General features: G+C 44.5%; 1 protein-coding gene across 1 annotated transcript in view; it reads right to left on the reverse strand.

The window, feature by feature from the left end:
* LOC144763943 (fucolectin-like) overlaps positions 1-21,014 on the reverse strand; it is a 109,034-nt gene extending 88,020 nt beyond the window's left edge. Inside the window, exons 1-2 of the mRNA XM_078649988.1 lie at positions 20,953-21,014; positions 17,440-17,507 (exon numbers count right to left, since the gene is read on the reverse strand). Coding sequence (XP_078506114.1) covers positions 17,440-17,506 — 67 coding nt within the window. The 5' untranslated portion in view covers position 17,507; positions 20,953-21,014. The remainder of the gene's footprint in view (positions 1-17,439; positions 17,508-20,952) is intronic.
* Positions 21,015-21,916: the final 902 nt, after the last annotated feature.

Here is a 21,916-nt window from a genome sequence, read left to right on the forward strand (position 1 = left end):
CTGCATTCATTATTTTGTCAATGGTGCCCCCTCACCGGTGTTCACCGGACAGATCACTCATGACAAGAGGCAGGAGCAGATTATTATTATAAAGATCATCCTGGGCAGCTGAGGAGAGGAGCACGCCAGCGCTCGCACCACCACCAGCCTGCCTCCGCCTCTCTGAAGCTCACCGACCCCCCCTACGTTGGCTGCTGCTGACCCGCTGTTGTGAGCCTGCTGCCGCCCTTAATCACTGAAGAGAATACTGTTCACCAGTGCACTTTCGACCTGCTGCTCAGTGCACAATGCGTAGTGTGGTATATATTCATGAGCTGCTGCCTTCAACTGTGAGATCATGTACCAGCCTGCCTCAAATCCAAGTAAGCAAGTGCAACATTAAACATTACTTATAACATGTGAACTCGTAAAACGATCAGTTCAGTGCTCTTAATAAAATGTAACGTTTGTCAGAGCTAAAGAAATTAAGAGGAACACCTGCTCAAAATTTCGGTAGTGGAGTCTGCGCCTCGGATACATTCAGTACCCCAGCGACCGATGATGTATGATTTCAAGTGATGAGACCCAATCTGGAAAACATTCTTCATCGCCTTCTTTTCTCCCCCCCTCCTCCTCCCCCTTATAGCAGTAATTTTGTTATTCTGCACATGAGGTGAGCAAGTGGCACATTGCAACACATAATCTGACCCTACTACAATAACTCCTGTTGCTAAAATGTAGAGAAACCTTCTTTTGTTTGCAATGGTGCGGCGCGCACTGCCAATGAGTGGTGCATATCTGACTCCTCGTTTTGCTTAACAGTATGGTCAGCTTAGAAGGGCACTTGGTGCTTCAGTTTCTGATTATTTCCAACAGTTTAAACATCTTCCCTAGAGAGTTTTGTTGCTCAAATGGGTGCAATTGCTGTTATTTATGTTTTCCTAGTCTTCCTTGCTTGATTTTGTTTGCGATAAAGTGTCACACATAGTCTTGAAATGTCACTCATAATTTCACTGGAATTAGGAAAATGTCACACACAGCAATCTGAAACCTTGGCAGCTATGACTTGGAGGATCTTCGCTTTACTTACAGGGATAAGTTAGATCAAAAGCTTAAAGCCCAATGGGCAGTATACAATATGGAAAACTTTTAATATGGGGAAAAGGCAGGGCTACCCTAGCTCGGAAGATCAAAAGTGACAGAGTTAGGATCAATATTAATAGGCTAATGGTAGATGAGAGTGGGACAATATCCTGTCACCAGGAGGACATGCAGAGATGTCTTCTGTCTTGGTTTTCCACTCTTTATAAAGAAGACAGGGCTCCTTCTACTACCTCGATTCAAGATTGGCTGAAAAGCAAAGCCTTACCTAGCTTGTCAAGAGAGGGCCGGGATTTGTTAGAACGTCCATTTTCTGATGATGAAATAAGAAGTAGCTTAAAGAAGATCAAAAATAATAAAGCGGCAGGGACAGACGCGCTCCCGGGGGAGGTATATAAAATCTTGGAAGAAGTTATTGTGCCTAGACTCAGGGAATTGTTTAATTTTATCTTTAGCCCTGAGGGCAGAATTCCCCCCTCATGGAAGGAAGCAATAATTGCTTTGATTTCGAAACCTGGTAAAGACCCCCTCAGACCTGATTCATATAGACCAATCTCCCTCCTGAATGCAGACTATAAGATCTTCACTAGCATTCTGGCAGGAAGATTGGGGAGGGTAGCTCCTGAATTGAATAACGAGGACCAAAAGGCTTTCCTGCCGGGAAGATACATTCAGGATCAAACTTTACAACTAATAGGATGCATCGACCTGGCGGTGGCACGGTCAGAACATTGGCGGTAGCTGCCTATGATGCCGCCAAGGCGTTTGATCGTGTGAGGTGGGTGTATCTCTGGGAGACCTTAAAAATAATGGGGTTTGGCCTTCCGTTTATTAATGTACTAACAAGATGCTATGAAGGTGCCTCTGCTGCTATTCTTCCTAATGGAATACTGGCACCAAAATTTAGTATACAAAGGGGTACACAACAGGGGTGTCCTATTTCGCCCCTGTTGTTTGATATCTATATTGAACCTTTGGCTCAAGCTTTGAGACTCGACGAGCAGTTAACCCCATTTCTGGTCTCTGAGTATAAGTGTAAGCTAGCCCTCTACGCAGGTGACCTGCTGGTGTATACCAGTAACCCAGTAGAGGTGTTTCCCAGGGTTGACAACATTCTGGAAGAGTTTGGTCCGCTCTCTGGCTACTCGGTCAATTCCTCCAAGACCGAGGTTATGTACTGGGGAGCTGAGAATTACGGTGGGAGGTACTGTGGGGAGTTTAGGTATTTGGGGATTATTATAACCCATAATATAGAGGATATTCCCACGACGAATTTGAAGAAAGTGTCTAAAGAAATTGATCATCTTTTCCTGAAATGGCAGAATCTTCCCCTTACCATCTATGGGAGAGTAAACCTGGTCAAAATGGTTATCCTGCCAAAGCTGATATATTTGTTTGGGGCTATACAACTCGAGTTCCCTGGGAAGCTACTGGGAAACATCCAAAGCAAGATAGGGAGCTTTATATGGGCTAACAACAACTCCAGGCTATCTTGGAAGAAATAAAACGGAGGCTGATCAAAGGTGGCCTTGCTCTCCCAGATGTTTCTTTATATTATTTTGCTTTTTTGTTTACAAATATTCGTTGTCTACTCTCTAGCCCTCCTGGTTCTAATTGGGGGTTGATTCTGGATGCCATGGTTCAATTTGAGGGAGGTAGTACTGGGTTTTTATACAAATTTGGTGCTCCCAGACAGGGCCGGTCCTAGGAATTGTGGGGCTTTGGGCGAAATGGAAGATGCGAGGCCCCTCTAATTTGCATGTGACATTACAAGAAGTGACATCATAGAAAACCGACATCCAGTGGCGGAGGAGGGTCGCCCCACTACTTTTAAGCAGTGTCACTTAAGGAAAACTAAAATTATAATAGCTAAGTTATTATTTAATTTTTTCATTATTGCTGCAGCTTTGCAGGAGGGACGGGGCGTGGCTGCTCAGCTGACAAAGCAGGGGACTGGACGAGTGGCTTGCACTCCCTAACGTGTACATGAATGTTTGGAAGGCCATTGGGGCCGGCCTAACATTAATGCGCACTTTGCAAGTACTTCTTGCTGGCTGCATTACAGCCTGCATGAAGAACATGCCCAGCCTCCCATTCTCTGTCTGAGCGCCGATCCATGGTGCTCAGACCAATCACAACGCTGCATTGTAGCTTTGTGATTGTCCATCAGGAGTCTGGGAGCGGGATGCATCCTGCTTCCTGCCCTGGAAGCGGGAAAGTAGACCGAGAGGAGGCGGAGGTGATGGCGAGCGGCAGACAGGTAAGTGTGTTTTTTTTTTCATTCCCTCTCCCCCGCTCGTAAAGTGTGTTTGTGCTCTGTACATGCAACAAACAAGGCTAAATAAGTGAAAGGCCTGGATTCTTGTGTGTGGTCGCCAATAATTGAGTAATTGGATTGGATAGTAAATCAGTTGACCAACAAAGCCTGGAGAGGATGCAAGCATAGGCCTCTGTTTCTTCACAGATGGTAGCAGAATAGTTGAGTGAGTTGCACCCTGGCTGTATAACTACAGATCAGTAGTTTGAATCTATGTGATGCACAATCATCCTTCCGGAGTCCATTATCTGAGCGTCATTAAATAGTATAATAGCAGCTCCTTGGAAAAAGTGGAATGAAACACTTTTATATGGTAGTGGTAATTCAAATGACAGCTAAAAAATGCATTTGGCACACCACCACATAGGTATTGTGCTTTTCACCACTGTGTTAATTCCCAATGTGTTGTGTGAATCTTTTCTTGGTAAATATTCTAGGCAAAGGCTAGGAAAAACATCACCATTAACAAGCACTGGCAAAGCCAATAGGTCTCGCCTATAAGAGCAATTGGCTTTGGCAATGTGTATTTGGCATGATGTACACTAGCGTGGCTGCTGTTCAGCATGGTTAAAAATTGGTGGCACAGAGTGCCATTGAGTGGAGTGGTGTGAGTAGAGTGTCATAGACTGGATTTGTTGGAGTATAGTGTTGCATTGTGGAGTAGGGGGGAGTAGAGTGTCATACAGTTGAGTAGAGGGGAGTAGAGTTAAGTGGTTCAGTGGAAGAGTGCAGTGTCGTATAGTGTAGTACGATAGAGTGGAGTGCCGTAGAGTGGAGTGGGATGGGTTGGAATCGGGTGGAGTGGGGAAGACAGGGGTGGATTGGACTGTAGAGTGAGTTTGATTGAGTGGAGTGAGTTTGATTGAGTGGAGTGAGGTTGATTGGAGTGGATGGACTTGATTGGATTGTAGAGGGGTGGATTGAAATGGGGTGAGTAGGATTGAATTGAGGTGGATTGGAGCAGGATGTATTAGAATGGTTTGGGGTAGGGTGGATTGGCTTGGGTGGATTAGATTAGAGAAGGGTGGTTTGGAATGGGGTGAATTTGAGTGGATTGGAGGGAGTGGATTGGACTGTACTGGAGGAGGTGGATTGGACTGGTGTAGTGGGGTGGATTGAACTGGATTGGGGTGAATTGGAATGTGGTGGGCTGGAGGGATTGGATTTTGTGGGGTGGATTGAACTGGGGCGGGGTGGATTAGATTGGGGTAGAGTGAGGTGGATTTGAGCAGATTGGGGTGGATTGGACAGCAGTGGGGTGGAATGATTGGGGTGGATTGGGGCGGATTAAAATGGGGTGGGGTGGGGTGGGGTGGAGTGGAGTGAACAGGAGTGGGATGGGATGGGGTGGACTGGAGAGGGGTGGACTGAACTGGAGTGGGGTGGAATGTAGTGAGGTGGGGCGGATTGGAGTGTGGTGGATTGGATTGAGGCAAATTGGATAGGAGTGGATTGGAGTGGGGCAGATTGTTGTGGATTGGAGTGGGGTAAATTGGAGAGGGGCAGATTGTTGTGGATTGGAGTGGGGTAAATTGAAGAGGGACAGATTGTTGTGGATTGGAGTGGGGTAAATTGGAGTGGGGCAGATTGTTTTGGATTGGAGTGGCGCAGATTGTTGTGGATTGGAGTGAGGCAGATTGTTGCGGATTGGAGCGGGGTAAATTGGAGAGGGGCAGATTGTTTTGGATTGTAGCAGGATACATTGGAGTGGGGCAGATTGTTTTGGATTGGAGTGGGATAAACAAGAGTGGGGCAGATTGTTTTGGATTGGAGTAGGGTAAATTGGAGTGGGGCAGATTGTGTTGTATTGAAGTGGGGTAAATTGGAGTGGGACAGATTTTGTTGGATTGGAGTGGGGTAAATTGGAATGGGGCAGAATCCTAACCAGCGTTGGTGAACGGAACGCCTTTGGCAGAACTCCAGAATCCCCATTTCAGACTCACCTTACCGCTACTTTTGAAAACACTATCCTTTCCCTGATGAAGGGGCGCAATATGGCCCCGAAATGCATTGGATGTATTTAAAAAAGGAACAATGTTATGCTCTGAAAAAAAGAGTGAACATTTGCAAAAAAAGCACTAAATGACTACTTACCAATGAAATGAAAAAGTGAATAAAACACTACAAATGATTCATGAAACAGTTTGGAACTCCTAATTGTTTGGGAAAATATATTGTGTGCACATAAGGATGAGATCAGTGGCCCACTGACCTCACGTTTTTCTTGTGATTACTTAACGCCGAGGGACACCTGACGTTACTTGTGTGGCACCAATAAACTCAACGAAATTTTCGAATATCTAACCAACTTGCTGTGCACCCAGCACACTGTATATAAACTGGAGTGGGGCAGATTGTTTTGGATTGGAGTAGGGTAAATTGGAGTGGGGCAGATTGTGTTGTATTGAAGTGGGGTAAATTGGAGTGGGGCAGATTGTTTTGGATTGGAGTGACGCTGATTGTTGTGGATTGGAGTGAGGCAGATTGTTGCGGATTGGAGCGGGGTAAATTGGAGAGGGGCAGATTGTTTTGGATTGTAGCAGGATAAATTGGAGTGGGGCAGATTGTTTTGGATTGGAGTGGGATAAACAAGAGTGGGGCAGATTGTTTTGGATTGGAGTAGGGTAAATTGGAGTGGGGCAGATTGTGTTGTATTGAAGTGGGGTAAATTGGAGTGGGACAGATTTTGTTGGATTGGAGTGGGGTAAATTGGAATGGGGCAGAGTGTTTTGGATTGGAGTAGGGTAAATTGGAGTGTGGCAGATTGTTTTGGACCGGAGTGGGGTAAATTGGAGTGGGGCAGATTGTTTTGGATTGGAGTTGTACAGATTGTTTTGGATTGGAGTGGGGCAGATTGTTTTAGATTGGAGTGGGGTAAATTGGAGTGGGGTAAATTGGAGTGGGGCAGATTGTTCTGGATTGAAGTGAGGTGGATGAAGTGGGGTAAATTGGAGTGGGGCAGATTGGGGTGGGAGGATTGGAATGTGGTGGAGTGGGGTGGATTGGTTTGGTGTGGATTGTATTAAGTGGAGTGGATTGGTGTGGGGTGAGGTGAAGTGGGGTGGGGTGGATTGGAGTGGGGCGGATTGAGGTGTACTGCACAATTACGTGTCAAAGCATAATTTCAGAAAATACACATAAGAAAGAAACAATGTTGTGCTTTGCAATAAAATAATCCTTATCTTTTGAGAACAGTGTCCACCAGAAAATACAAAAGAAAGCATGAGTGCAAATTAAGAAAAGAAGATTTGGCCAAATAAAAGAAACTTGATTATAGAAAATAAATCTTTGCAATTCTTTGTCCTGCTGGGCATGTTTATGCCAGTCGCATGCCTTCTACTTGCAGGGCGCTAAAAGTTAAACAGAACAGAATAGTACCTCAATGACGTCCGGAGCAATGGACGGGCACTGATTAAGTTGACTCAATCAGTGCCTGGTCACTCATCATATCAAGGAAGTTGCTTTCTATTTCTACATTTGAAAAGGCAGGTAGCGAGGTTTCGTGGATGCTGGCTGACAGCGTGTCGCACTCTTCCACAACGAGAAACCTTGTCTAGCTACAGTAGATCCTTTCTGTCTACCCCAGCACCGCACCCTCACTGCCTATTAAACGAGACCCAGGAGCAGCACTCGCCATGGGCTTTCAAAACTGTATCTATGAAATCTCCTACAAGTGATTACATGGACAAAAAATTACTAATTCATAGCCCCTGGGACATAAGTGGGCCGGGGGACTCAAAGTGTGTCACGGAGCAGTTAATCAGCTACAATCATGAAAAGAGGGGCCACAGAGCTCCCTCCTGGGGAATTGGGTGGTTATCAGGTTTTTTGCACTTAGCTGCATTAACCTCTCTAGCCCACTAATTTTAGCACTGGTGGCCTGGTCTGGGTAGCTAACATACTAGTCCCTCTGTGGAATAAAATGTAGTGATCGCACAGTATAGCGCTGCGAGGCCAAGGACAGGGCCCTCCTGCCCTGGGCCTCCCAGCACTACAAAATGGATACAAGGTCCTGCAAAGGGGGCCCCACACCAGGACCTTGCAGCCTAATTGAATGCTGTGAGGCCCACCTGCCCTGGGCTTCACAAGCAAGTCCCAGTGAAAAGGGCCCCCACAGATGACCTTGTAGCCTAATCCAGTGCTTCGAGGCCCATGGGATGGAGAAACACCTCCCCTGTGCCTCAAAGCAGTAGCAAGACACTTTGCTAAACATTGCGCTCGTGTGCCCTGCCAGTCTGATCTGGATGCTCCCTCCTCCCCTCAGCCACCTCTCCTTACTTGTTAATGTCCGGCTATTCCGTAAAACAAAAGAGCCTTCTGTTGCCGGTAAACAGAATACATAAAGGGTAGACAGGTTTTTAACAGAGGTGCTGCCCCGCCCTTTAGCCTGTGAGGCGGCATAATTGCTGGCCTTGCTGCTATCACCTCCTATACCCAGTCTTTCCCACCCCCCACCACTGCACCTCTATGAATGACCCCATGCCGTGAGCAGCGAAGTCGAGACACCTCACTTGAAAACACATTAGCAGAGTGATTGCTTTGTGAAGGGGGCCCTGAAGGAGCAGGTGGGCTGACTAGGAAAGTGTGACCTTTCACACAGAAAGGGGCCCCCATGTGCCTGAGCTGAGCACGAGGCCCTGGGCAGCTGCCCACACTGCCCATGCCTAGCGCCGGCCCTGCTCCCAGATTTTTCAAAAAGGTACGGTTAAAAGTAATGCGATCAGCTCTCAGAGTGTGGCAAAACTTGAAAATGAAGTGGGGGATAAGATATTATTCTGATTTTGCCCCTATTTGGGACTCTCCAGGGTTCCCCGCCTGCCTAAATGATATCTTGCCTATCCCTATCAGGAGGGCGGGAATCGTCATCTGGTCCGATTTATTATCACAGGACGGAGTTTATCCATGGGAGGTGTTGAAGGCTAAAATAGGCGACTCTTTCTCCCGCTTCAAGTATTTGCAAATATGTTCTTGGTTCGCTGCTGAGAAAGACCTTATTGGTGGAAACTGGGAGATCGAGAATACTCTCCGAAATGTAAACCCCCCAAAAAAGGAGGTAGGGATATGGTACAGGGCGTTAGTTGATGCAGATGATACTGATCTTCCTCCTCCCCACAGGGTGTGGAGTTTATCATCTTTGGATGATGTTTCTGTTGATCTGTTTTTTCCCTCCCTCCATAATTTATATAAGTATGTCAAATCAGCTTCTCTAAAGAAAAATCATTTCTTTGTGGTAAATAGACTGTACTATACCCCCCAAAAAATTGCTAGGTTTGTCTTAAACTTAGCTCCGAAATGTCCTAGGTGTGGGTTAGTAGAGGCTGACGATCTACATATGTTTTTTGATTGTGGATCCCTAAGAATCTTTTGGGGAAATGTAGGGAGGGCTTTGGAGGGAGTTTTTAAAGTTAAGATTAATCTTAATCTGTCACTAGTTGCTTTTGGTATTGAGAACAACCCTATAAACCAATTACCTAACAAATCGACTGGTTTATTCCTCTGCTTAATATTAGCAGCCCGTAGAGATATCTGTAGGCTGAAAAAAAAAGGATTTTGCCTTAATACCAAAACTTAAGACAAAAGTATGACAAAATCCTAACTTTACTACTCCTAATGGCTTTTTGAATACCGAAAGTCGTAAAGTTAGAATTTTGTCTCAGATCATTTTTGTGAATCGGGCCCAGTCTCATTAATATTCATTAAGTATGTCAAATTGCGACCCACTATGATTCAGTATTTTGATTACCGACCCAGTAGTTCATTGGTTGGTTTGCAAAATACAACACTTGTCACAAAAATACTCATCGCAAGTTCCAACCAGTATTTTGCGACCAGTGCTTCATTTACCTGGCACAGGAACCTTTAAAAAGAGTCATACAAAACAATCCAGTGAAAGCCTTTGTTGACGGAAGATTATTTACTTCAGTTTGTGTTTGTTGCTTCTCTAATCTGAGGGCTACCTCATAACCCCCTTAGCCCAATATCATCTTTTTTCTTCCCCTGACTCAGTTACCCTTCCCTGATCTTATCACTTTTCTCCCTGACTCTGTGCCGCTCAACCTCTCTCTTGACCCCCTTCGATCAACTTCTCTATTTCATCTGCACCATCCTCATCCACTATTGCCAATCCCTACTACTACAAAACAATACTTAAACAAATAAACTTTAATTCTTACAATTCATATGGTAGAAGGGATTGTAAGAATTTAGTTCTTTTTGAAGTCCTTGGTTTCCACCCCATTATACCTTTTCCACTGAACCAGGCTGTTATCATGGAAAAGGAATTTTGTCATTTTGGCATTTCTCCAGTTTGAAGTTTTGTCAGTCTCATTCTGTCAACCTGACTGTCTTCATTTTGGAAAAGTGTTAATATGAAGGAATTCTGTCTAAATGAGATCTACTCTTGATCACAGATCACAGTATTTTAAAATGTACTGCTTTACTTGGTACCTAGTTTGTATTTTTTCCTTTTTTCCAGTGTCCATAATGTATGGTGGGTACATAATGAAAAATCATTGTAGACCTTAGCTCAGTTTTTGGCTTTGCGTGTTCAAGCGTTTTAGCCAAAGAATAAAAGCTCTACATCAGTGGTTCTTAAACTGTGGTCAGGGGTCCACGACTGCTTGGAAATTTAAATTGTGTTAACAGATTAATAAACTGCAATTTTAACGGATCATAAGTGATCCTTAATCCGCACCACCACGTGACCGCGAGTGCACTTTTCTCCATAAAATGGACTATGCAGTCCATACAGTGCAGTAATGGGTGCATGCACACAGAGGGCAAAACATGAGCCCCCCTGCATGCACCCCCATGTACAGGGCCAAGAGTGGGCCCCTGTTTGGGGGGTGAAATTAAAAGGAATTCAGTTTTGAGAGTGTTTAGTTTGAAATGGTTTAGGTCAGCCAATTTTGAGTTTTTTGTAGAGTAGCATTAAAGGATCCAATATCCTCCAGAGAGGAGATTTTCAGGTAAAGTTGGTTGTCATCATCGTACATGTGATAATTGTTGCTCAAAGCCCTCAGGATTTTGGGTATTGGTTCTATGAACAGGATAAAGCGAGTGAGTAAGAGAGAGGAACCCTGCAGAACCCCTAAAGACACCGGTGTGGAGTTGGACAGGGAGTGAATAATCTTTATTCTTTGGGATCTATTTTGGAGGAAGGAGGGGAACCAACTTAGGACGGGACAGGAGAGCCCCATCCTGGTTTCCAGTAAATCCAGGAGGCTGTAATGTTTGACTGTATCAAATGCTGAAGAGAGGTCAGGGAGAATTGGCAGGCAGGATTCATTTTGATCAAGCTTTTGTAAAGAGTCATCAACTATGTGCGTGAGGGTCAATTCAGTGTTGAGACCCTGACGAAATCCAGATTGATATTGGTCCAGGAGTTGGAATTGCTTAACTTGATTGCGTAGCTGGACATGGATACATTTCTCAATGAGCTTTGAGAGAGTTGGGATGCTGGAGATAGAGCAGAAGTGATTTGGATCATTGTGTCCGGCGTGGGTTTTTGAAGCATAGGGGTAACCTGTCTTGCCATGAGGCATCCTGGTATGGTGCCTTGAAGTAGCGAAGAGTTTACCATTTTGGTCCAGAGTAGGAGCAGTGAGGATTTTGTCTCTCTGAAGAGATTCGAGGGAAGCGAATCATTGAAATTGGTTTGACGGTTTGAGAGTAGACAGTATTTTTAATATGGAAGCTTCATAATCGGTTTTTATGGCAGTGTGTAGGACATTCAGGCCGAATGGACAGTTGGGGTTTGCAGAGTGAATGAGCCTCAAGGAGATACAAAGCAGTCCAAAAGTCATTTTCAATCTTTTTTGTCTTACCCAGGAAGAAGGTGGAAAGTTCTTAACAGTTAAGCTGTAGATGTAACCAAAGGAGAGGGTTGGTTTGCCCGTTAGATTGTCATTGATCATTTCAAACATTTTTTTGGTCGGTTTCTGGCATCACTGAGGTGTGTGTCGGTGTGAGACTCATGAACTGGTTGAAGGGAAGTGAAGAGGAGAGAAAGGCCACGTTATTGCTCAAGCAAAGGGGTGCCTGAGGGAAGTCTAGCGGGATAGGATAGACAGGAATAAATCTTTCTCCCGGCTAGCTAACACCTCCAAAAACGAATCACCATATTGGACCTCGAAGACGAGGAAGGCGAGAGAATATATTCACAAGAAGGTATCAATAATATCTTTACCAGGTACTACTTGATATTATATACAAGTGTTAAAACAATAGATACAGTGGAGGTGCAGGCTTTTCTGGGAGCGAGCCCTATCCCGCGCCTGGAGGAGGAGGGGGAGGCGAGAGCCCTGGGAGATGATATCTCTCCGCAGGAAATATCTTGTGATATTGAACATATAGTGCAAAATAAGACCCTGGGGACTGATGGCTTCTCAGTGGAATTAAACCCCACCTACGACCCGGAGCATGATCGCTCAGTATATAGATCGTAGTCAATGTTGAACGGTATCTACAAGATCCTGAGTAAGATCTTGGCAACCCACCTGCTTTCTCATATGACGACCTTGATCCGTTCAGATCAAATGGGATTCATCCTGGGTTGACTAATATCACACGCCTCCTGGCGATTATGGAGGCAGCTGACTGTACTAAGGAGGACGCAGCTGTATTTGCTCTCAAAATCGAAAAAGCTTTCAACGGACTTGAATGGCACTACCTCCATGAGGTGACGTTGCACATGGTACTGGGAGAGCTTTTCGTAGCCTGGACGTGACTGTTAAATAAACGACTGACAGCTAGAGCACGCACTTGCATGACTATATCGACGAGCTGCATAGTGGAACAGGGACACAACAGGGGTGCCCTCCGTCTCTGCTAATTTTTGCAATCACCATGGAGCCCTTGGTGGCATATGCAAGGGCAGGCGGGCGTTTAGGGGCTTACCAATTCAGAGGCACTGCCACAGGATAGTGCTGTATGGAGACAACCTGCTGTTCTTCTTGTGCTACACGGACGAGGACTTGAGGGGGGCCAGAAATATGCTGGTGGAGCTGGCCTCCTATCTGGCCTGTGAGTTAATTGGCAGGCTTTTCCCCATGGCGTGAAGGGAGGACCCTCCAATGCACTTATCGGGTGTACAATGGGAACCCTGATGCCTGACTTACATTAGGGTCAAGATCTAGCACGTCAATGAAAATCTATTGAAGGGTAATGTAAGGTAAGCAATTGGTTCCCTGAGAGCCGTCATGAATTTCTCGGGGACCCTTCCACTGTTAGGGATTGGGAGAATAGCTGGTGGCCCTTCCTTTACTTCTTCATTTTTCTCCATGCTGCCCTTATGGGTCCCGGGGACACAGCTAAGGGAACTGAAACCCATGAGTACAGAGTTCATCAGGGGATTGGGACGACGAAGGGAGGCATTGAAAACAATGCAGCGCCTGGCGGAGGAGGGAGGGCTAGCAGTCCCCGATTTTGAGCTCTATTACATTGCGGCCCAACTCAGTGGCTAATCCAGTGCATCCCGCACATGTGCAACCCAGATTGGACCCCTGGCCCCTAGGTACCATCGCTTTCTGAGCTTCTTGGGGTCCTCATTAGAGAGCAGCGTCCTAACACGAGTGACCTGTATGAGTTGTACATCATGACAAAGTGCTGGAATAGAGGCTTTTCAAAGAATGCACATTAGGACCCCATATACGACAGAACTGCCCATGGACTTCCTGCATGTACTCCGACATGGGGGAAGCTGGCGGGGCCTGGACCAATGTGTGGAGATGCTCTTGTTTGAGGACTTCAGGGTGTAATGCTACTTGCAGCGGGGGCACTTCCTGCTTCATAGGGCACTTACATCGCCGATTAGGAAGCACTGGGAAGGGGATCCTTGGAACCTGCAATATCCCAGAGCTGTCAATATATATCACTTTCGGCAGGTGGTATATGGATGGTCTCTTGTCTTTATAGGGCACTGCGTACAGACTAACAACTACCTTTCAACTCACTGAGGACTAGGTGGGAGGAGTACCTTGACACCCCTTATCGAGCAGAATGACTGGGACTAGATAATAGAGCAAACATCAGAAGTTTCCATAAATGTACGTTTTAAACCTATCAATTATTACATACTACACCAGGCATTCTTGACACCAGAGCGCATAAGCAGACACTTCCATATACCAGATGCAGCATGCCCTCGATGCACAACTGATAGAGCTGTTACACATGCTCGGGCGTGCCCCACACTACACCCTTTTTGTGAGGGAGTAATACAAACGATCAGGGAGTGCATTGGGAGCGAGATCCCACGAACCCCGGGGCACTGCCTGCTAAACTGGTTCCCCACCCTGCAGAGACCAAGATAACAGGGTGGTTTCAGGACCTAGCATATATCATTGCCAAGCACAAGATAGCTTGGAATTGGAAGGCAACAGCATGTCCTCAACTAACAATATGGAAGAGGGAGATGATGAAATGGGCAGGCTGCAAGGGAAAAATACTCCTGAGGGAAGCACAATGGGGTATAGGGAACATGGACAGAGCCCGAGCCTGGGGTGCACTAGTGGATGGTCTAATGAACCCAGAGTTGGATTCACAGGCGGGCTACCTTGCGGAGTCACCAAGACGACTTATATGTTCCAAAGTTGATGGCCCATTGCACAATACCTGCCTTTATAGCCCACAATGCACATCAGCATTGTCCAGAGGATAGGGCGCCCCCCTGGCCCAAAGTCTATTTACTTTTTCTATATGCCAACCTAGATACTACATGAGAGGTGATGTACTGACCCGTGAAAGGGGAGGGAGGGGGACTGTTTGATTGTTGTTTTTTTTTATTCATAATGGCATACTGTACTGTTCATTATATCAAAATGTACCATACTGTAATAATGCATGACAGTTGTACTGAATGCCTTGCTTGCCTCTAAAAGCCAATAACATCAGTTTAATAGAAAAAATATAGGGATAGGCTGAGTTTTGGTTAGGGAGAATTCTTTTGGTGTTCAGATGATTGGATAAGGATAATCCCGCTAATATAAAAGAAAATGGTTGCTGCTGCCTGGAAAGCGCTTGAGGGACCTAATGATAGTCTGAGACCATAGGGGGTTTTAGAGGATTCACTGATCCGGAGCACGGAGCAAAGGGTTTTTCTCCATTGTTCTCCTCCTTAGGTGTAGAAAATAAGGTCATTTATGGTAGATTCTTTAATTGTGCGGAAGTATTAGTCGAAAATGATGGTTTATGGGTTAGATTTAGGAAGCCTGTTTTTTAAGTTCTTGGAAGCATTTTTGAAGAGGTTAGGGGTAAATTATAGTGTAGGTGTTGCGGCCAACTGAACCAATACAAAGGGGGACCACTGCAGATGAAAGACAGGCAGGTGAAGCAGGGGAGAATTAATGAATATCTACACTAGAGGAGGTCACCTGCCTATATATAAAGATTGTAAATGGCCCAAGGAAAGGGTCCCAGTATTATCTACCAAGGGCTGACAGATGCATATCTTCAAAACATTCAACCATGGAATTCATTAACACAATTATTTTTCTTTTATTATATCAACCATAATTGTCAAACTTCAAAATGCATGCATAAATACATAGAATATCATCAATAAATATATATAGAGTCCCACGCATAATCATTCATAACCATCAGTCATAGTTGCATTCGCCCCTTGTGAAATACACATTCATTCCACACAACAACCACATTTCTACAAATCAATCAAGATGGTAAAACTGGTACAAAATGTAAGAATGGACAGTTCTTGTGTCTTATCCCGATGGTGAATGGGAACAGCATCCAAGGACAAGAGAAGAATTAAACGCCAACACGCGTTTCGGTGTAAGGCCCAGGACAGGGCAACACTTTCATCAGGGCGGAGAGCGATGAACTGTGTGGGATACACAAGCACATCTGAGGAATATTCACTTAGGTTCTCTTAGTCAGGTCATGAGTATATAGTGGGGTGGTATCCATATTCAGCAGTGCTAAATGGGATATAAAAACTCGTCTGAGGGCCATTCAAGTTGCCAGAAGTGTTGAAAAGAGATCGTTAAGGGAGCTGTTCAAGAAATAAGACACTAGGTTTCACGGATATCGGCTGCAGCATTTCCAACAAGAGTTACCAGTCCATTCTGAGAGATGTATCTTACGACAAACGACGGGGCGGAAGACCCTCCAACCAGAATGGATCTGTAACTTTTGTCGGAAATGCTACAGCCGGTATCCGCCAAACTTACTGTCTTACTTCTTATTAGAAAAAATTAATTGGTACTGTGCATATATATTTATATTATAATATTTGTACTTTTTGTTTTGGTGATATTGGTTGGTCCTTGGTTTGGACGTATGAGAGTTGAATTACTTGTTTGCCCAAAGGGGGCGTTATGTTTGACTCTTTGTCTTGTTGGTGCCTTATTCCTTTGGAATAAAAGGGCCCCTCTCCTTTTGTTAGGTACCACTTCCAGTAAACCGGGCACAAGAGCAGGGGCAGAGACTTTGATTTCCCGGAGTCTCAACAACCGGAGGCAATCAACAAGCCCTTGGAGAACACTTTGGAGTGCAAGGCAGAGTCCAGCTCTCCTTCACCAGGGTCAGACAGCAGCTGGGCAGCACCGCATAGAAGCAAGCCTTCCAGGTCAGCAGTCCAGCAGAGTCTCAGTCCTTCATGCAGCACAGCAGTTTTTCTGATAGAGTCCAGTTGTAGGTCTAAAGGTTTCTGGTCTGGATGGGCATCGGAGACCCAATACTTATACCCAGTTGTGCCTTTGAAGTGAAGGTTACTTCAAAGAAGGATCTTTGAAGTGCACAGACTTCCTTTCTTCCCAGACCTAGCTCCAGACTATCAGTAGGGGGGAATCAGCCCTTTGTGTGGGGACATGGCACTGCCTTTTCAGGTGTAAGTATCAGGCCCTCTCTCCCTTCCTGCCAAGCAAGAGCCATCAGAATGCAGATAAGTGTTCATGCACACCTAATCTTCCTGTGTTTGTGGAAGCCTAGAGGGAATGTACAAAGTGTAGATGTTGCCCATCCCAGACTTGTATGGAAGACAAGCTGCAGGCACACAGAGCTGTAAGAGCTTAGAAATGTCCACGTTCTTAAAGTGGCATTTCAAAAATTGTAATGTCAAATTCAATTTTATCAGCAAGGTGGATTTGTTTTTACCATTCGAAAGATATAAAATATGGAATAGTTACTCCTTCTCTAATCAGGTTTACAGCTTAAAATGGTATTAAGGAATTCCCAATCTTAACCTATGAGTGAAGTAGGCCTCACAGTAGTGAAAAATGAATTTGGCTACTAAGAGGTACATGACCTATCTTTTTCTTACACACCACTCTGCCCTATGGGCTTCCTAGGGCAACCTTAGGGGTGATGTATGTCCAATAAAAGGGGAGTTTAAGGCTGTGCACAGGGTTTTAAATGCCAATCCGAAGTGGCAGAAAAACGGCACACACAGGCTCTGCAGTGGCAGGCCTGAGACAAGTTTAAAGGGCTACTTGTGTGAGTGGCAGTTACAATGGGTTTACAAGAACATTAAATATACCAAGGTTATGTACTCCAATGTTAACATGCTTAAGGGAGAAGAAGATGCACTTCAACACTGGTCAGCAGCGGGGAAGTGCTCAGAGTCCTTAGGCCAAAAAAAGAAATAGCAAAAAGAGGAGTTAACGAAGAAAAACATTTGGGGGAAGAACATCCTAAGGCTGATAGGTCCAACATGTACCTTGGTGTTATATCTTCAAGGTCCGTAGATGTGGAGTTAGTAACTCTACACTTCCTCTTTAACCACTTACTTTATGTTTTGCCTCAATATTCTGTCCAGGATATTAGTGTTTCGTGATATTCCTAGCCTCGATATTTAATAATATAACACCTTCAGAAGAGCAACATACATCTGGCCTTCCAGTGTCTAGGAGAAGAAGCAGATGCTTACCAGGAGAGCACTGTGGAGGGACATTCCAAGATATGCCAGTGCTCAAGGGCTTAAAAAATGGGCTCGAGATAACGGACATATAATGTGAAGATAATGAAAATTTTGTACATTGCAAAGAAACACAATTACGTCTGATAATGGATATTCACATTACCTCGCGGTGCTGAATCCACGACAAGCAGCAGTGTGCAGACAAACGCAGCTGTAACTGCAGCTTTCATTCTGCGAATAGAAAAACAAATGTTTTAACAATTTAGATTTGATTGAAATTGGAGAGGAAACAGAGGTCCACCGTGATCATGGGCAAGGCTAGTGAAACAGAAGAACGGGTGGAAAGGGAAGACAGGAGACTCATTTGATTAGCCCACCATACAATATGACAACCACAGTTGACTGAAACATCCTTCTTTATCGGTTTTCAACTTTTAAGCCTCACCGGAGTCAGATCGCTTGGCAGAGTTTGAGGAGCAGCTTGTTGTAAGATATCACAGACATATAAGAACAGATCACGGCAATAGCCCGCCCCCCCCCGCCCCCCCCCTCCGGGCGAGCAGTTTGCCAGGGCCAGTTTCGGTTCCCAGTCTGGCCTTGGGTAGGAATCCCCCATAAGTTTGTAAAGGTCAGGAAGGTGCTTCCATGTTAACTATGCATCTCAATACTTTGTCATCAAGTAGTCCTTGAAGGGTGTTTTATAGAAGGCTCGTGTAGGGTGTACTTCCTGCTGATGTATGCACTTCCAATCAGACACAATTGTTTAATTTCTTGTTTAAGTAAATGAGGTTTTAGCGTCAGGTCTCTCTAAGTGATATGGTCACCTTTATAGGCCAAGACCTTTTAATTTTACTAAAATGTTTGCAACTGGCTTATGTCATTGTGAGTGACAAGCATTCTGCTCTTTCACATGGGGTACATCCACCCTAAAAGTAGTTCTCTTCAGTGCCAGGGACTCCTATGGCAATGTATACTTTTGGAGACCCAAAAATATGTTTTCTTTTAGACAATTTTTAAAAAATATTGGTGAGTGGCAGCAGCTCACACGATGATAATTTTTTACAAAACTGTTGCAACAAAAAAACAAGCATTGACAAAGCCAAAAATGATTTTTAATGCCAGATCCATAGGCTTTTCCAATGCTATTCTTTGTTTAAAATGAGGCTTGCTGCACAGTGTATATACACTTCAGAGAGTATAGAATACTTTGGGAAGGCCAAAAGGAGGAGATGTCTACAGTCAACCAGGGTTTGCAATACTTTGACAAGATCTTTTTTGCCCTGAATGTTTTAATGTGACTTCATTCTCTGAGTTGATATCCTGCTCTACTGGCCTTAAGTCAAGTCACAGCATTTCTATGGTAAAGTTATGTAGTGATAACAGTGTTGGGTGCAGGAGAAGTCATTGGATCGGGCGTGATCCAAAACCTTTTCATTTTAATAGAAATATGTAAATCTCACTTCACATACTTATGTACAGGGTTTCTTCGGGCAGCCCTCTTCATTGTTCAGTTGTACTGCCAATCACACGTTTCTTGTGCCCACCATAGGACACAGCAAGGGTCAGTGATTGAGTCCACTTCTGCTATTGGTTTCCTCATGTTTGAGTGAAGACTTTCTGCACAAGAACAGTGCCCCCCCCCCCACAGAAAGTAGTCCTGTTAAATGCCACGGACTGCTGAGTCAAAGGATCACATTGTAAAAAAAAATACATGTGTATACTTTTTCATTGTTTGTGTTTTTGATAAATAATTATGTAATGCCATGACACCCCAAACACTGCTACCAGGTTCTTGCTGGTGCTTGCAGCATGGTCGCATACCTGAAAAGAACTGTAACCATGACCCATATGTGAATGGGCTTTAAAACTACTCAAAGGTGGCTGCCAAACCATGCACACGGAAACATTGTGGGTGGCTTTGGGGGAGCAGACAGTGTTTCAGTGGACTATTGCATGGTCCCCCTGATGTCTTCCAATGCCCTAAACATCTCTACTTTAAATGCAGGATCTATCCTTCAAAAGGACACGGCTGCTTTACAAATACATGTTAGTATACCTCCATTTGTGTATTTTCAGTCAGGTCATTTTATTATTACTACAGCCGGTGCTTTTGTGAAGTTCTATAAAAGTACTTTTTATGATGTAACTAGTCTACTGGTGACTTTGCAAAATGCAACCGTGTTTGTAAATTAAAAAACAGGGTGCTGAACGTAAAGCTTGAGTTAACCTCAGCACTTTACGATGGGTTGAGCCACATTCCAGTCCATTGTTTTTCGCTCACTGTGCCACTCTAGACAGAAAGACCTGACATACGTAAATCAGTATTGGTTATAACCATTGCACATATGGAGTCTACAGCACACAAACAAGGTGATGGAAGGAATGCACATTATTCATGTGCAATTTGCACCTTCTTCTTTGCAACCATGATTTTGCACAACTGGTCCTAGAAGGTGAATAAGGTGTGACAAAGACCAACACACCCCTGTATTTTCTGAGGTGTTAGAGATAGTTTTTACATGTGAAGAGTAAAATGTATGCACATGCAAATGCACATTTCTGTAATACTACCTCCTGCAGATTATTCACACTGCAAACAAACTGCAGTAGCAAATGCAGACGAGTAAACATACCTCTGGAATCTACAGTCAGAAGAAGCCCTGAGGGGTATCAAGTGGATCCAGATTCTGACCTGGTTCATAGGTGCCGTGCCTTGTCTCTGGGACCCTGGGATACCGGGTACAACAAACACATTTCCCCTCCTATCAGCTGAGCAAAAATCTAGCCCTAGATGTATAAAAAGAAGTCCAAGCAAGGTTCCCGCCTACATGGTGCGATCACAGACCAGAAAGGCGTCCCGCCTGTAGGTAAGGAAACATTTTCCATTATCCCAGCAATAGGCTGGTGGTAATTGTGTGGCAAACTGAAAAATCCAGGGGGTCATATTACAGAAGGTGCCCTGCGGCATAGTTGCCATTCGTCGGTGTTTTTTACTGAAGGGACTTCAGACACCACCTTCTGTATTATGGATCCCAAGTTGGTGTCTCCTTAAGGGCATGGGGGCATGTCCCCTTAAAAATGAGGAAACACATCTGCCCTTGAGTGGCATTACAGATGCAGGTACAAGAGCAATAGTCCATCTGGTGTCTCACTAATTGTGTGCCACCATTGAAGTGTACCCAGTCAGTGTATCCCATTGAGGATGCCCTTTAGCAGGACTCTATGGGGTCTCAGGGATCTTCCCAGTCACCCTTGCGTTGGGTCCAGTGACGCGCTGCACTGCCTTGTAGAGGGTCCCTGCCTCATCCTCAACGTGCTCCTAGTCCCTCTGCATTGAATGACAGAGTGGCAGTCTCAACCCTCTTTCACTGCAGCGCTGGACGCAACAGAGGCGGGATTGCCCCTGCTCTGGGGACAACACTTTTTTTATCAGTTCAGTAGGTCCACGGGCACCAGGCTTGTTCTGAATAAACATTGTAATTCCTCATTCTTAGTTACTCTCTTTCCATTAGTGACATCAATTTAGCTTTTATTCTAGAGATTTCTGCTTGATACAGCTCTTAGAACCCCACACATATACTGATGGTTGCAGGATATCTGATAAAACCATGTAAATGTTGATTAGCTTTTATGTCTACCTCAGCTCCAAAAACTAATAAGCAGATGTAGTCATTACCTGTATTGATGGAGAAGACGAATCTTCTGCAGATGTCTTTGGTCTCTATTTTGCCTTAGATCTTAACACAAGAAGCACACTCATTTATATACTCCTTGTTGTAATACACAGAGCGATACTATATTTGCATTGCCATTGTACCATCTGTTATCTGTTAATACAGGTAAAACATTAATAAATTATTCACTCTTTGATGAATTAAATACCTAAACAATGTTCCTTTAAGTAAACAGTCCCAAGAGTAACAGCTATTTTCTGCGGACCTGGTAGAAATATAGCTGACAGGGAAATTAAAGCTATTAAGATGGAGTTAGAGTGAGAGGTCCTTAACAAGGGGAAAAAAAGAATATCAGAGAAACGAGTACATGAGGTGACAAGAAACAAAATGAACCAAAAGAAAAAGCATAGGATTAGCATAATCTATGTGTAAACTGTCAAGCAAGAGTAGCTAAATTATGTAGCAAGTAAAATGGTAATTATCAGCATGTTATTTTATTAAAAACTAGGGACCTAATTCAAAAATTCATTTAAGACCATGAGGAATAGTCCTACTGTAGCACTAGTTCACATACTGAGGGAGTAACCCTATTGCCGCCAGGCCCTCCCCCTGTGCCACACCCTTTTTTGGCTATTTGGGGTAGTTCACGCTTAGGCCACCATAATGTTTTGTCCACATAAGGTGTCCACACCAAATTAGCGCCTTTTTCCCCAAAATCCTGTGAATTCTAAAGCTACCCAGGGTTTGAGGATTCCTTTGGAGTGGACCAAACATTAGCCAAAATCCAGCAACATTTCTTTTTTTGGGGGGGGGAGGGGATAAGAAAAAAGCGATGCAGAAGAAAGTGTCTGTTTTTCCCCAGCAAATGGTATCAACAGCTCATGGTGCTAAAATCACCATCTTCCCAGCTTTCAGGAACAGGAAGATGTTTGTCAGAAAACAAACATTTTCTACACAGTTTTGGCA

Source organism: Lissotriton helveticus, chromosome 6 (assembly GCF_964261635.1).
Source record: "Lissotriton helveticus chromosome 6, aLisHel1.1, whole genome shotgun sequence".
NCBI lineage: Eukaryota > Metazoa > Chordata > Amphibia > Caudata > Salamandridae > Lissotriton > Lissotriton helveticus.